General features: G+C 36.6%; 1 protein-coding gene across 6 annotated transcripts in view; it reads left to right on the top strand.

Moving 5' to 3' along the window:
* Window positions 1-678: 678 nt before the first annotated feature.
* Window positions 679-17231, top strand: part of TENM3 (teneurin transmembrane protein 3) — a 309130-nt gene continuing 292577 nt past the window's right edge. For 4 of the 6 annotated variants that reach the window (XM_054383014.1, XM_054383013.1, XM_054383011.1 and 1 more), the window contains exons 1-2: window positions 679-910; window positions 13718-13996. In XM_054383014.1, coding sequence (XP_054238989.1) covers window positions 679-910; window positions 13718-13996 — 511 coding nt within the window. The remainder of the gene's footprint in view (window positions 911-13717; window positions 13997-17231) is intronic. The other 2 variants (XM_054383016.1, XM_054383015.1) reach the window with 1 other exon arrangement.

Raw genomic sequence — 17231 nt, 5'->3', positions numbered from 1 at the left:
CAAATAGTTACTTGCTTTCTAGCACAAGTGACATAGAATATACTGCCTGAGAGAAGGCTTCCTGCATATGGCCTATAGTGTTTTTGTAGCTTGGTGTGAAATTACTTGTATATGTTCTTAATGAGAACAATGTTCTTGAAATTAAAAAATGACAAGAAGAAATTGCAAAAGGCTCTATATAAAATGCAGACATTAAAACCAAGTTTCTGACAAGCAGAAGGAAGTCAGACTTGCCTTTAAAGCATGCATCCTTCTCAGAGAAAGAAAACAATGTAATTGCATATAGACTTTAGATGAGTAGCACATTCTTAAAGTTGAAAAACTATGCTTTTTCAGCTCAGTTCTCAGCCTGATTGATCCGATTGTGGTCTTCTAATATGTATAAAATTGAAAAGTATTATGTTCCATTCACAAGACTTTCTTTGCTGATATTTTTTTTTCTTATCAGAGTAGCTTGTGTGTGAATCTCAAGAGTTGTTGCAAATGTTCCAGAGTGTATCCTGCCTATCATTAATCAGATGTTTCTCTTCCAGACAGTTAGGAAGCAATCACAGCTATTAGAGACCTTTGTAACACATCAGAGATTGTCTTTCTAATTTTGTTATAGGTGAATGTAAACTGAATGTAGAGAAGACTTCCAAATAAGCTGGACTGATGTGCACAGAGAAGGAATGAAGTATGGATGTGAAGGAACGTAGGCCTTACTGCTCCCTGACAAAGAGCAGACGGGACAAAGAACGGCGCTATACAAATTCTTCCACAGAAAATGAGGAGTGCAGAGTGCCTACACAGAAGTCTTACAGCTCCAGTGAAACTTTGAAAGCTTTTGATCATGATTCCTCTAGGTTGCTGTATGGAAACCGGGTAAAAGACTTGGTCCATAGAGAAGCGGATGAGTATACCAGACAAGGTAGGCAAGATGTTTTAATTCAGAGTGTCTAATCCATTAGTAGCAAGTAACAAGGCATTCCTACTGCCGGAAAAGTATGTTGTTATACAAGGTTCATCAGTATTTTTAATACTCCATGCACATAGTACTCTTCACTTGTATCTCCCTCAATGTTTTCCAAAGGTGGGAAAGTATTGTGTACTGTCTTTGAAAAAGTAATATATAATGCACAAAGAAGTGAAGTATTCAGGCCCTACCGTTTTTAAAAACTAGACCCCAAACATGAATTCAACTCATTACAGATGACCCAAAAGTTTTCCACTTCAATAGGCCTAAAATGTAAATAGCTTCATAATGAATAAAAATAAACAAATGCAACTGTTCCCAAATGGCTAAGTCCTATGAACACATTTGGGGAAACAGTATATGCGGATGAGTGCACAAATAATGCATTAGCTCAGTGCTTTCAATTTCAGCTTGCAAGGGGTGTAACAGAGCACTGTAACAGTGAGTAAGGCAAGTTAGTTTACAATTAATGCTTTGGGGTTTGTTGGGCAATTTTTTAATCTTATTGAATACCTATAATATCTGAGCAGTTGCTTACAGGTTGCTAGAGCGCAGTGTTGAACTTCTGAGTCCAGAACTCAGAGGAAAGGCATCATAGATCTAAATATCCATGGAGATTCTCAAAACCTAACTGGATATGGTCCTAAGCAACTTTCTGTAGTTGACTGTACTTGAGCAGAGTTTGGACTAGATATCTAAAAGGATAAAGCTAGGCCAAGAGCTGTGTGAACCTCCTTCTCAGTATTCTGTATAAAGCTACTTTTATGTAAGAATAACAAGAATTTGGGATAGAAAAAGCTTTCTCCTTGCAAGGAAGGCCTTAGTTTTATTTTTAGAAATGTTTAAAACTATTTTTCCCAATTGGTGTTTTTTCTTTGTTCCAAGTAGAATAATTTTACATCAGAATTAGAGCTGGGCAGATGGTGTTGACTTTTTTGCCTACAAATGTTTGCAAGAGAAATGAAAATATTTCTTTTAGGCTCGTGTAACTGAGGCTTGCTGCTACTGTAGTCTGTCTGCTTTCTGCTGTGTATATTTTGTTTCTGTGATGTGTTGAAACTTCAGGTCATCACTACTTTCTAGTTCTTAAGTCATTAATCAATTTGATCTTATTCTTTCAATGAGTAAAATCAAGAGGAAGTTTAAGACCTGTACTGTAGGCACTTCCTTAGTAGTAGAGACAATATTCTATCTAAGTAGACACCATTTATATTTAATGAATTCATAAACTATTGCCTGAATAGAGTATTACTCTTTTTAAATAGCAATGAAATGGAAGAAATTACATAGTCTGGCATGTCACATATGGTGCACTGGGGCCTGGTGTTTTTTTTCCTCTTCATTTTCTTCAGAAAAGCACCTTATATTTAGCTAATATTTATTGCCCAATATGCAATAAATTACATGCCTATAGGCCTAAAAACGCAGATTGGGATGGGTAGTGTCATTGTCACTTTTCAGTGGTCTCATCATTGTCATCTGTGCCCATTTGATTTTCCTCACTGTCCTTGTAATTCTTTTTATATGGCTTATTGGCTTTCTCTAATGTGTGCTGGTTTAGTACCTTTGGGGACTACCTGCACTTTTGATAGGGTCAAGTTATAAAGGGCTTGTTTTGCAGTCTTAGATAGTGTGGTCCTTTGATTCATCTTTGACTGAGAGAAATTACTGCTTCTGGCATTGGAAACATTCTGTGGAAAAGGTGTTCAAGGTCATTCCAAAGGTTTTTAAATAATGTATAAACCACACTTCCCTCTATTTTTTTTCCTCTACTGTCTAGAAATAGAGTGCAGACATGTGGCTTTTTTTGACAGTCTAAGTACATTCTGGCCTGCAAAATTAACAGGAAATAAATAAATAAATACATGCCAACCTTTAATAAATACCTTTAATTGGAAATTAATTTCTAAAATTTGTCATGACCAGTGTTTCAAATTTTGACAGACTCTGTAAAATAGCAATATCAGAATTCCAGTGTAACATGAGTCCAGTCTCTCAAACTGGCAAAATTTAAAATGTCCATGTGTTTTTGGGGCTAATATTTTGGGGTAAAGCCTTTCAAAGCTTTCTGGTAATGAACTGGAACATCCCCATCTCTTTTTCTTTACTTGTATCAGTACATCCCTGCTTCACAAAATCCCACAGCAGGAATTTAGACATAGGTCTTTATCCCATGAGATCTTTACTTGTGAAGAGGAGGTTCTCCAGTTGTCGGTTCCAGTCACAGAATCTTTTTTCCCTGACTTGAATTTCGGTTGCTTGAGATTACTTGCATAATATATAATAATTATATTGTCATTATAATTCTGAAGCCAGTATTTGTGCATTATAGTAAAATATTTGAACATGAAATTATTAAATAACTGAGATTATTTTGGTAATTTTGAAACCCAGCTGACAAAACTAGAAGAGCAGGCCTGCTCCTTTAGAAAATTGTAACTTCCTCTGGATATCATGCTTTCAGTTACCATCAACTAGACAAGGCATACTGTGGTCTCCTTTCCTTCTCAAGCTCTTCATCTGTTGCAAAACTGTTGGGTTTTTTAAAACTCTTTAGATAAGGATTATTTAGCTTAATATTTTTGGAACTTCTAATTTATTTATTTTCACTTTGTTGTTAATCCCCACCATAAGATTTTTTTTTTTTAATGGCTCTTTTCCGAGGTTCATAGTGATAAGACAAGGAACAGTGGGTTCAAACTTGAACATAGAAGATTTCACCTCAACATGAGGAGAAACTTCTTTACAGTGAGGGTGACAGAGCCCTGGAACAGGCTCCTCAAGGGGGTTGTGGAGTCTCCTTCTCTGGAGAGTTTCCAAACCCACCTGGATGCATTCCTGTGCAGACTACCCTAAGCGATCCTGCTCTGGCAGGGGGGTTGGACCTGATGATCTCTTGAGGTCCCTTCCAACCTCTGATATACTGTGATACTATGATATTGTGAATAATTAAACTCAGTATCCTGCGGTGTAAATAAAGACTATAAACTTTCTTTTAAAGTATTTTTAAACTAGACACTCAATTTTTAAATTCAGTGTTTGAGAAGATACCTAATCTCATTCTGATCTAGTGTGAGGTGTCCCTGCCCATGGCAGGGGGTTGGAACTAGATGAATCTTGTGGTCCCTTCCAACCCTGACTGAGTCTATGATTCTATTATATGATTGTTTGCTGCTCGTGTGTTAGGAAGGAAGGTGGCACCTGTTTTCTTCCACTTTGAAGTATCCAACTATAATGAGCAGATTGATTTAAATGTATGACTTCTCTAATTGAATTCATCAACCTAAACGCTTGCGTTTTGGAATATGCCCAAACATCTTGCTGAATTTGGGATTAAAACGGACTGTGTAAAGTTGAATTCCTCTGTTATACAGAGACAGAATCTTGTGTTTACAAAATTAAACTGCTGTGTAAAGTGATATAAAGTACATAAAGGACTGCTATGCCAAAATATCTGAAAGCCTGACATGACTATGGGCATGGGAAGGCAGGATTGTAGAACTATATGGAGCAAGTAAGTAGAATTTTCTTAAACTAAATTTTGGGGGGAAAAATGGAATTATTAATGTAACAATATGAAAATAATTTGAAGGAGATCGTGAATCAAACATGGACTCACAAGATAAAAACTTACTGTTCGTGAGAAAAATACAGGCAGGCAAAAACTGTGTTTTATTTACTGCCAGATACATATTAAAGGGAAGAGAGGGAATACACAATGCCTTTTAAGTAGTCATTGTTCCATTTCAATGAATTTTGTTGTTGCAGGAGTTTAGTCATCTTGCAGATATATCACATCTCGGTGAGTGTTGCAGAGGAGCAGGAGGCTGACTCACAAGCACAGGCAACAGGGTACACTGCAGATTTGCATGTTTTCCTACAAAGTAAATGCAACACTGTTTGCAAGTGGTGTCAGCTGGGAAACTGAGTTTGAGGACACCTCTTGCAAATAGAACACCCAATGAGGTAATCCAGATTTTGTTACATTTTTACTTTCTGAAAGCTTGAGTCAACTATAGAGTAGCCTGCAGGTGAAGTTATTTGGTCTTTCTATCTGGCAGTAGAAGTTTTGCCATGTTTATCAATCAAAACAATCCCATTGTCAGCCAAGCCTCAACATCCATTTATTATCATGCTACCCATTCTGGTTTTGCAGGATGGAATACTTGTACACATGGTTTTGTACATTTACTCTTTTGTAAGGTTATTCTTTTTAAGTGCCTAAATTAGATTAAATGCAAAAGGAAGGGCTCAACTTGCCAAACAAGCAAACAAAAATAATTTTTCTTCACGATATGCTGAATCACAGATACCAGCTTGCTGAAAAGCAAAGCCATGTGCATTGTGTTAGTGTGTAGATGTATCAGAGCTATCCTTGAACTGCCAGTCCCATGACAATTAGATTTAGGTGCTAGAAAAATCTCACCATTCAGTGAAAGAGGGACCTGAAACAGTGCTATATATGCTTTGACAATTTTATTATTTAAGAAATTAACACTGTCAGAGATACATATTTAAGACTTAAGAAACCTGAAACTTTAATTACAACTTCTATTCTAATGTAATATGACTCCAAAGTCTGTTGCTTTTAAATACTAGCTGCTCAAAATGAGTTATTTGGATAGCAAAATGTTTAATCTTTTTAGTTGCTATAAATGTTAGCTATAAGATGAAAAGATTTAAATGGTCATGTTTTTAAACTAAAGCTGGAGTATTTTAAACTTACCTGTCTGAAGTAGTGGGAGGGTAGACATATAGGACCATCTTTGACCATCTATTTCATATGCTTTACTGATAAATTGATTTTGACTATTGACTAGGCAAATGATTCTCAACAGAACTGAATCAGCCTGCTTTGCAGATTATTTACAGGAAGGTATGAAATACTATGTAAGCGATCTTCTGATGCGGAAATTAATCACCACTGAGTGACATGGCAAGCGCTGCCTCCAAATCTGAGGCAGGAACTAGAATTAGTGTTTTATATTCCTGGCTGCGGTGCAAGATGTGCTCTGATTGCCATCATGACAGATACTTCTCTGTTAAGCTAAAACATGGCCACCTGCAGTATCTGCCTGATTTGAGTGAGTAACTTAGGTAAGCAGCATAGAGTACCAGTATCTTATGGATAATTTTGTGGCCTTGAGCTAAGCACATAACCTTCTGGCAGAGGTGGATTTTTTTTACCTCTTACACAGGAATAATAACACTTGCCCACCTCACAGGCATGTTGGGAAGATTAATTAGTTTGTTTGAAAAATGCTTTGAAGATGAAAAGCGCAGTAAGTGCTAAGTAATATTATCATCTTTCTTTGTTATACTGGTTACTTCTTAAAGCAACAATAAGAAGTTAATTGGTTTTCAGGTTCTAGATGATAAGGATCTGTTGACTTTTAAAGTTATTCTATTAGCTACAGAGTGGTACTAAGAAAAACATTTCACTTTTATTTGATTAGGAATATATTTAGCTCATGCTCAGTGATACACACACTTGCTCTAAGGTATTCATCTAGTTGAAATTGGCCCCTTGTGAGTCATGGTCTGTAGATAAGCTACAGATCTGGAGACAAAGGGCAATTGTGATTCTCCAAGGAAATATCAACCTTGGTTGTTGGCAGCAGACTGCTTGATCAGGCATTTCTGCACAGAGTAGTCCACAGAGTAAAAACCTTGTCTTTGACTAGTCCAGTTGCAAAATAGAATAATTAAGTTTCTGATTGTAATGATTAAGGATTTATAAGGTGAGCAGGGGGCCTTCACAAGGACTTTTAGTCTCATAGAAATGAAGATACTGTAGACCATCTGTAATTGCTGTTACATCTTTTGGTAGCTCTTATACTGAGATGTATGTGCTGCTTCTGTTCATAATAAAGACTAAACTGAAGACTGGGGAAATGAATGTGCTCTGATTGCCAAATGAATCACACACATGGCTACGAAAGATTACTTCAGCATGTTAACGGCTGTGGAGAGAATAAAGCTAGAAAAGTGTGCAGCTAGAGATGGGGTGAGGAGAGTAACGAAAGAGGCTGAAGAGTACAGTCTGCCCTGTCCACTGCTTTAGTGCTTGGAGATGAGAGTCAGGGCTGGAAGCCAAGCTGTGAGTGATTGCTTATTCCATCACTGGCACAGAAATGCAGAAGGTGAAGCAGAGATGCACAATAGGAATAATTCCTCAGAAAGTTCCTTGATACTTTCTGAAATCAGTTTGTAAAATGTCACAACTTACTGGCTGAAGAGGCAGTACTCAAGGTTACTGAGTGTATTAAAGCCAAAAGAAAAAATGGCAGAACCAAGGCGACACATTTGCCTCAAGTTTTTTCTACTCTTTTGCTTTGCAGCACCATAAGTATGTCAGAGTCATAAATCCTTTCTTGCCTTCGGCATAAAGAACATTTTGCTTGAAAATCTAAATTGAGGCAATACAACAGTATGTTTATTATGGATGTTTGCAGAATGGAAACCCTTTTAGGAGGAGTGTGAGGGGAGGTGTAAGTGAGAGAGAGCATCAAAGTGGTTTTAATTCCTGCAGAAATTCTTGGGATGTGTAATCTGGCTTTGCAATTTACAAGCAATTGTCTGAGTGACTCTTTCATCCATGCATTGCAGAGCTGATTCCCATGCAAGTGGGATGCTTGTTTATGAAATCCTACAAATAGAAATTAATGAGCTACTCTGAATATGTGTTGTTTTTTTTCTTTATATCAGTTTAGAGCTTGTTGAACTAATCAAGTTTTCTACCATGTTGTGAGATTTATCCCTCTGTAAGTCTATCCACTCTGCCACTTGTGGAAAGGCAGAAATAATGGTAGAGTTTTCTCTCCTCCCCGTATGGAGGAATGGCAGTGGGCCTGAGCTCTATTTTGTCTGCTTCTCTTCATGTTGCCTCCATCCTGCTTGACTTTCCCCATTTCAAGCCATATGTCATATCATTAGCATTGTACTGACCGTAATGTGGCACTTCATACCTGTCAGATCTGTGGTTGGAGGCTCTTTGCAGACTGGATATCCATCATCTCTACAATGCATACCCTCGGGTCATATTTTCTTCACATCTATCAAATTTAGGCTTTATTCATATTTTGTAATAAATGGGTGCTGAGATGTTGATGATTTGGTCTCAGGATACAAAGATTAAGATGGAGGCCTAAAATGTCTGTACTGTTCTTCTAGTCATGATCTAGACTTTGTGTTACTTATGGAGTTGTATTTCTTAAACCCACAGAATCACTTTTAGTCCATGATCTGAACAGCTGTGTTAGTGTCTCTTAATTTAGTTTATATACTATGTAATCATAGTTATACACCTAATTTTTTATATGAAATCTCCAATTTTGGAACGATAATATTTAAATTACTAGTTCATTTACTGGAACATGATTGCTGATGCTGTAGCTTGAAGCATTGAATTGTGCAGTTGTGAAATGATCTTCAGCTGACTTTAATCTTACTCTGTGGTAACTTCAGAAGGTCTTGATGAACAGTCCTTTATCCTTATACTGGATTAAGTAGTGCTTCTTATGTTCTGTGGATTAGTGCTGAGGATCCCCTGCCATCCTCAGGCTTAACAAGGAATAAAATTACGAGTCTTCTATACTGCACCGAAGATTCTGTATGTTTGAACCATAATTTGGAAAACCAGTGGTAGGAAGATACTGTGTTTCATTCACATTGATCCTGCTTTATTTCTTAAAATAAAAACATTCCCACACTCTCATTTCAATCAATATCTCCTTGTGATGTAGTTTAATGCGAGTAAAAATACATAGCTAGTTTAAGTATCAAGTCTGAAATACTTCTCCTTTTTATTTAAAAAAAAAAAAAAAGTGTGGGGTTGGATTTTGTTTGGGTTTTTTTGTTTATAATAGACTCATGTTTTGAGTCTTACATAAAAGCTTTTCTACCAAGTGTCACAGTAAGTCAGAGAGCTCAGAGTATCTGGCACTCTTAAGAATTCACTGAGACTATGCCTTAGCTTCACATATAAAACTGTGCAAGCCCATAAGAAATGGGAGAACTGTATGGTTAATGTTTGCTCAGAATAACAAGCACTCAAAAATGATGTGCACAGTTGTTAAGTTTTAATATTTAAAATTGTTTGTCATTATATAGTTTACTGGATATATTGAGGAAGCAACTGTCTTTCATATAAACCTCACAGCTCCACGCTGAATCAAATAATGGCAGGAAAAAGAGGTTAAGATGGAAAAGTGAATAGAGAGGAAAGGTCAAGAAACACAGATTAGGAGGTGACAAGAAAGAAGGTTGTGACGAGTGAAAAGGAAAACATAGGGATTAAAAACAGGACGAAAATGTGATACAGTGGATTAGGATGGTTTGAATTTCACAGACCATCTTCACTACCACCCACCCTTCCTCTTGACCCCCCTCCCCCAAAATAAAAAAACGTACAAAGAAAACCCACCAACAAAAAAACAAAAACCACCACCACTAAAACCTGCACAAAACCAACCCCCCCAAAAATCAAAGCAAACTCCAAACAAAAAAAACCAAAACAAACCAGAAACCAACCAACCAACCAACCAAAGGAACAAACAAAAAACAAAGAAAATCAGGCTGACATTATGACAATAAGCTCATTAATTGTCAGTCTTCACTGTGATTTCTTGCATCCAAGCAAACAGAACTCTGCAAGTACATTTTGAAAACTTATTTTCAGTAAACATTCCCCCAGATAACATTTACAGCTTCTAGCTTAAGTTGTTATGAATGCTTTTAATAACTTTCCCAATCTAGGCCAGGGGAAAAATGCAGCACAAATGCAGCAGGTTTCCATTTAATTCCAGTTGTTAACTTCTGACTTTGTAAAATAAAGCATGATTTCTGCATACATCAAACTTGCTTGAATGCAGTAGTTGGTGAAACAAACGAACAAATTCACACTCCTGAGCAATATAACCTGTATGATTCTGTCAGGGAAATAGGCATACACACACATAATCACTATCTTTTAAAAGAATATGTATGATAATTATGTATGATAATTAAATATTACATATTTGTATACCTTAAAATTATGTTAATATACTTTTAAAATTATTTTTAACTAATGTAATTGAGGAGGTGCACCAATTTTATGTGGATCAATGCTTACACAGAAAGTGCTTGCAACATAACAAACGTGTATGGTAACTGTTGGCAAATGCAGCATTTTTAACAGTGATTGCTGCACAAACTCCTGAAAGTTATTTTAGAGTTATTACATTAATTTTCTTCTTGTCCACACAAACTGAGAGTGTCAGCAGTCCTTACACTACCGACAAATGGATTTTCCTAGCCAAGAGAAATGCAGTATCTAATGGTAAAGTAATAGTAAACGTCATTGTTGTCAGCTTTTAAAACTTAACTTCCTGATAAGTCATTCCAAATAGTCCAAAACCTTCTCCAGAACAAGACTGCTTGAAAGGTTGTTCTATTTATTTTTCCCACACCTGCTTAACACTTCATATTTTTAAAGAAGAAGAAAAATACCCACAAAGCACTATGCCTGTCTGTTTGTTTATATCTACATTTTCTTCTCAGGAATTAGTTCATTATAATTGCTAAGTTGTTTCTAAGTCTTTAAAAACTGTTGAGACACTTAGTGGGAGAAATTCCAAGTGTGTATGTAGTGTAAGAAACTCATTATTAAATCCCTTACATGGAAGCCATTCTGGAAAGGTTAATTAAAACCTCTTAAGAACACAAGGAGAATGTCCTGTCTTCATACTCTTTTTTTTTTTTTTTTTTTTTTCACTGAGCTCCTACAATCTCCTTCTCAATTTTTGTTTTATAGTATTGTTCATTATGTCTCCCAGCTGTGTTCAATTTCCCCTGGATCATACACCTGATTTCCCTGGTCAGGAATCTTAAGATGATGTAAGTTTTTTATATCATGTATATGAATTTTTTTTGGAGTGGGATATAAATTCCTGCACAAATTCACATTTTTCACTTCTTTTGGGTTTTGTGGGTTTTGTTTTCTTTTTTCATTTGTGTGGGCAATTTACACAGAGAGCAATCCTCTTAGTAAAGCTCTTAGGAAAGCTTTAATTCAGAAGATGATTTAGCCTGATGTTTCTAAAGCTGTTACAACGTTCCTGGGGGGTGCTGTAAAATTTGTCAGTGTAATGAAAAGCTCTAATATATTGAATGTAATGAGAGAGCAATATATAAAGCCTGCCCTATTTTATTGTATTTTTTTGCCCAATGACATGCTATTTTGGTTTTCCTATCATTAGTAAGAGTGGGAAAAAAGGAAAATATTTTACATGAAGATAGGCTGTTGTAAACTTCAAGTACGAAATAAAATCCATTAATATATTGTAGGTGGCATGTTGTGCCTGAGACAGTCTCCTAGAAAGCGATCATGGAAGATGTTGTTATATAATGCCTGAAGTAGTATCTCTTAAAAATAATAGTTTGCTTAAGAGGGAAAGAAGAGGAGAGGGAATAGTCTCTTCAAATTGATGTCTGCACAGATGTCTCCCTGAGTGATTCACTGAGTGCAAAGTCTTTTCACAGTGCAGGCAGGAGCATGGGGCTGTATGGTGCAGGCTGGCGGAGGAGCGAGAGTACACAGTCTCAAGCTGCGCCAGGAGAGGTTTAGGCTGGATGTTAGGAAGAAATTGTTCACAGGAAGAGTGGTTGGTCATTGGAATGGGCTGCCCAGGGAAGTGGTGGGGTCACCGTCTCTGGAAGTGTTTAAAGTAAGACTGGATGAGGCACTTAGTGCCATGGTTTAGTTGATTAGATGGTGTTGGGTGATAGGTTGAACTTGATGCTCTTGAAGGTCTTTTCCAACCTGGTTAATTCTGTGATTCTTGTGGCTGAAGAGGCAGTGTCTGTGTCCTTCCTTGCCTTCTAATCTCAGCACTGTGAGGTTATAAGGATCACAGGCATAACACCCTGTAGTGTTGAAGTCAACAACAGTTTTGTTACTGACTGAAGTGACTTTTGTCTTAGGTCAAAGTGACCTCTTTACTTTGCATTTTGCTTCCCAAATCCCTGTTCTTAGAACTAAAGGTGCTGCATGTGGAACTCTGTATATACCTTAGCCGCTTGGGCATGTAGCTACACACACTTATACAAATATATGTGCATGTGGGCTTCTCCTATATTGAATTCTGACTTTGAAAAGGTACAGCTGTTATACATGTATAATAATGTGCCAAACACATAAGACCAGTATTCTGGACTGTGGCTTTTAATACATATTTACCAAAATTCAAAAACCCAAGCGTTTTAGGCACTTCGTTCTCAGTTCTGACCATATTGCCACTGGGTGGTTCATTGGCCTGCTTGCTTCTGTAATTAATTAGTTTCAACTCTCACAAAACCTGAAAATTCACATGGCATGACAGCTTTAAAAAAATGTCAGGATACTAGTCTGCATGATAATCCCCTGTTCTTACAACCTTCACGCTGTTCAGAGTTGTAAATACGCTTACTCCTTCTATATTTACCTCCCCAGCTGTATTTCTATTCAAATATTTATTCACAGCTGCATAATAAACACAGTTTGCTTTGTACCTAATTGTAGTAACTGATTTTCATTATTTATGGAAGTCATTGTGAGAACTATAGCAACAACTTCAACCTATAGCAGCATCTTCAACTGCAGCAATAAAATTATTAACTCTCTCACTTAAAACAAGTCAATGGCCAGGGCATTAACTCTTAATGTATCAGGAATTATTTGCACTTCTATATGTTCACATTTCTGCAATTCTGTTAATTTCTGTTCTTGTTGTATTATGAGCTTTAATTATTTTAGTGGTATATTTTTATGTTAAATGACTAATTCTGGATAAATTAGGATGCCTGTCAGATGTGTTCTAATATGTTTGCAGAGCTATCAAATAACTATGGGCTATGGTGGAAAAGCATTATCAGTGTAGGCAGGCAAATGAGCCTGCCAAATGTCTATATATCATAAATGTCTTAAATCTACAGACATAAAAGCAGAATGGAGACACAGCCATTAAAAAGGCAGTAATTTTTGAGTATCACATAATTTAGACACTTTAAGTTATTGAAATGTCAGTAGTTTATTGTACCTAATTTATTAATACAATCATTTGGGATTCACTTATGTCTCTCACTCTGCCCCAAAACAGAGGCTAAAAGTCTGTTTAAAATGCACAGACTCAGCTTCAGCAGTAAAAGCCTAAAATGGCTCTCAAAATATGGAGAGGCAAAAAATTACAACTTTGCTGTAGTTCTTGTAGATAATGTGTTCCTGTTTGATTGTTTATGTGTTAAAGCAGGACACAGACATCTGGTAAAGACCCATTTACTTGTTCAGTTGCCACGTTAGGTGACATCTGTATGGGGAAAATAGCCTACTGCTTGGGCCCCGAACCAGGACCACAAAAAAACCCAAGACCCAAATCCTGACAAATACCTTGTTACTGTTTTCACACTTTGGGAAAAAAAAAAAATTTGTTTTTAATTCTTTTATGTGCTGAATTGGCTTTTATTAGTTTGCAGGTCCTGTTACGTTTCTTTCCTACCCAGGAGCACTTATAATGTGTTTAAGCAGTTAATAAAACAATCCTAAGGAGTAGTGTGAATGAAAGGGGGCACCACAGAGAGGTGGAGACAAAAGAATCCACTTGATTGTAGTACTTGAAAAGCTGTGACACAATAGCTTGTGTGATACCTGAGACAATGATACACATAAAGAGTTTTAACTTCTTTTTATAGCTGCTTTAAAAAAAAAAAATCTCACCTTTTGTTATCTTTTTTTCCCCTAATCAGGACAGAATTTTACCCTAAGGCAGTTAGGAGTTTGTGAACCAGCAACTCGTCGAGGACTGGCATTTTGTGCGGAAATGGGGCTCCCCCACAGAGGTTACTCTATCAGTGCAGGGTCAGATGCTGATACTGAAAATGAAGGAGTGATGTCTCCAGAGCATGCCATGAGACTTTGGGGCAGGGGGGTCAAATCAGGGCGCAGTTCCTGTCTGTCAAGCCGTTCCAACTCAGCCCTCACTCTGACTGATACCGAACATGAAAACAAGTCCGACAGTGAAAATGGTAAGTTCTTACACATATGTTTGTATATAAATCAATGTCTTGTTTGGTTGACACTTGATGATTTTAAATCTTTAAAGGATTAAAGGAATGGCATAACTTCCCTACTCCCTTTCCTCCCCCTGTGCCCCAGGAAGTCAATATTCAGTGTCAGACCCAACTAATGCAAGCTTTGGGTGTGATATTGTAGCTATGATTTTGAAAGAGTTTAATCACAAAAAAAGATTAGCTCTATTTTATCTCAGGACATGTCACCTGTTACCATTTGGGGAACAGCTAAGTGGTGATAAAGTTGATCCCCAAGGCCAGCTTGCAATCAAAGGTTTCTGTGTAAACCCTTCTTCAAGACATCTTGGATAAGTTGCAGAATCTTAGAATGGATGAATGAAAATAAAGAATAGTTATTTAAAACAAATTCAATTGCGCTTTAAACTTCCCAGTTGATTAGAGCAATTGGAATTGTTGGGAAGATGGACATGTGGCCTTTGATGTTCCTGGGGGACTGGATTACTGTGCAATTAAAATCTGAAGAAAAAAGAAAGTCTAAACAGCAGCTCTGTAGGATACAGTGTATGACCATTGTATATTGAGGCTTAGTGTTTAAATTAAGAGATTACTACAATTGACTGATTCATTTTTGAAGCTTTTCAAAATTTTTAACCTCCACATAAGCAGAACCTAATGTAGTGTTAAATGCTAAATGCACAGATCTTCAAAAACATTTTATCTTTAACATTTTTACTTAACAGAAGATTTTCATCTTTGCCAGAATTAAAATGATTGTTCTATTAACTTCATAACTTTCAAAAGAGGGATAAAGAAAAATGAGTAAAAATTAAAATTAGTGATGGCTATTGCCTGCATATCTACATGTCATTTTATTAATCCAGTAACATCTGTGCTCAACTGTGTAAAAGAGCAATATCATATCTGTCCTTTGGCAACAGCTGTAACACATTTTGGGAAACTGCAATATATCTGTGGTAGATATGTAGGTATTTTATTCCTTTTAACTACAATAAAAAAAGGCTCTTGTATTTTAAACTACAGGCAATAATACTTTGTCATACCTGTTTATCGTTTTAACTTCAGTTTGAGATGACAAAACCAAATTTATATTATGTTTTGTCTTTTTCCTGATGGCCTGTGCAAGATGGCTATTTCAGATGGGATCCTCCTTTTTGTGTGGGTCTTAATGCTGAGTGATATCTGAGGAGACAGCTGTCAGTGTTTGCAGGTGTCTTGTCCCATGCTTGGAAAACTTGTTTTGAGTTGTAGGCAAATTTTGGAAGAGGAGGACAGGAGTACTTGCCTACCTGCTTTTGATGGTGGAGTTTCTGTTGGATGACCTAGAAATTTGAGCAGTGAAGTAATCTAAAATAAATTTTTGAGCATCCTATGATTTTCTTTCTGAAAGGTTTATGCTGAAGTCTATTCTCTTGGGCCTTTTGTAAAAGCCAAGGTTAATGACCTTCAGAATATATCAGTGTATATACATGCATGCGCACACAGCATTTCCTTGGAGACTCATAACATTACATTACCAAAGAGGTGACTGCTACAGAAGTGCAGTAGGTTTGGTATACTTTTTATAAACTTTATCTTTACAATTTTTTAAAAAAGCAAAATGCCTGATGACCATGTACAAAAACGTCCTCCATGAGCTTAAAGTTAGGTGTTTTTTTTTTCCACGTGTGAGAAGACTGTGAGTATGTTAGAAAAGTCATTATTCTGCAGTGATTAAAATTATGCAAGGAACATCTGATGCTTGACTCAACTTCAAAGGAGTGTTTATTCGCTGAAAAGGATTACAGTTGATTTATTTATTGATAGGGAGACCAGCAGTCCAACTTTAGAAGGTACTGGGACTGCTGTGAGGCTAATGAAATTTTGATGGCTTGAGGGTCTCCTAGGGTTATGAAACATGTAACTTGAACTGTGTCATGGGTCACCCTTTCAGAAAAGACTTTACAGAAGTGGTGCAAAGCCTAATCTTCTTCGGTATTTTTCTCTGGATTTTTTCATTCACTGAACATGGAAGACTTGGCTAAGAGGGAGTTTTACACACAGAGTTGGAACTCAGTATGTTAAATGTTCAGAGTAGAATAGAAAATATTGTTTAAAAGACAGGCAAGCTGTATCATCCTGGCAGGCCTGGGTGCTCTTATCAAAGGACCAAACTGCAGGTGAGAGATTTGTTAATTTACAGCAAAATTAAATTAATCTGGTGAGGTTTTCAAACCAGAGTTAGTTACAATGAATCCTTGGTACTGTACTCCCTTTGCCGTGTGTGTGAAAGTTTCTTGGCTGAATTTTGATGGAACAGTGTTACAGGGAAATGCATTCCTATGCAGCTTGTTTACCTCTAAGGAAGATAAAGAGCGACAGATTATGATGAGCAAAACACAACACCAGATCATACTTCTGTCACCTCAAGACTTCAGTTCTTGGGCAATCCCACTCTTCAGCTAGTAACACTATTCACTAAGTAATCTGTTGCCATGAGCAGACTTTACTGGATTCAGTAGGACCATTCATGATGAACTGTGACTTATCCTACAGGTTTATGAACTCAGAATTAACTATTTGTTGAATTTACTTGGGGTTTTCTTTTTCACACATTAGGCAAGAAGCTTGGAATCAAAATACCAATTCCTTTCCTTTTCTTCCAGCTGTTGTGTGTATTTGATCTTCTGAAATGGTTCTGGATTGCATCTCCTTGAAGGAAGGCAAAACTCAAGGCTCTGTGGCATAGTTACAATGAATAAGTGGAAACAATTTGTTGAAGATAATGCTTATTTGTTGAAGTCTCAGCATCATGTTTCTAGGATCCTACAAAAGCAACTTAAATTTGTGAATAATACGGGCAGAACTAGAGGTTTCTTTAAACAGATAATGTTGCACATGATTAAACTGCAAATTTTTAAATATACTTATAACAAGCTATGAATGCCAACAGAATTTTTTATTTTTTTTTAATTTTGTTAAAGAAAACCCCAACATCAGAACTGTTTATCAAACAGAGTTTATGTATATATTCTTACATCAAAGTTTTAGGTTACTGCTCCGTGAATCATTCTGAAGAGAAATATTTTTCTTTGAGCTCATTCAAGTTCCACATAATGACTCCTGGCATCATATTCTGAGAGATTTGTCATGTCAGCCTCCCTGGAGGACAACCTGCATCTGTTAATCTGGGCAACCTACCAGAGTTACTTAACAGTATGATGTATCAATT

Source organism: Indicator indicator, chromosome 8, assembly GCF_027791375.1.
Source record: "Indicator indicator isolate 239-I01 chromosome 8, UM_Iind_1.1, whole genome shotgun sequence".
NCBI lineage: Eukaryota > Metazoa > Chordata > Aves > Piciformes > Indicatoridae > Indicator > Indicator indicator.
This window is presented reverse-complemented; position numbering and strand designations above follow the sequence as displayed.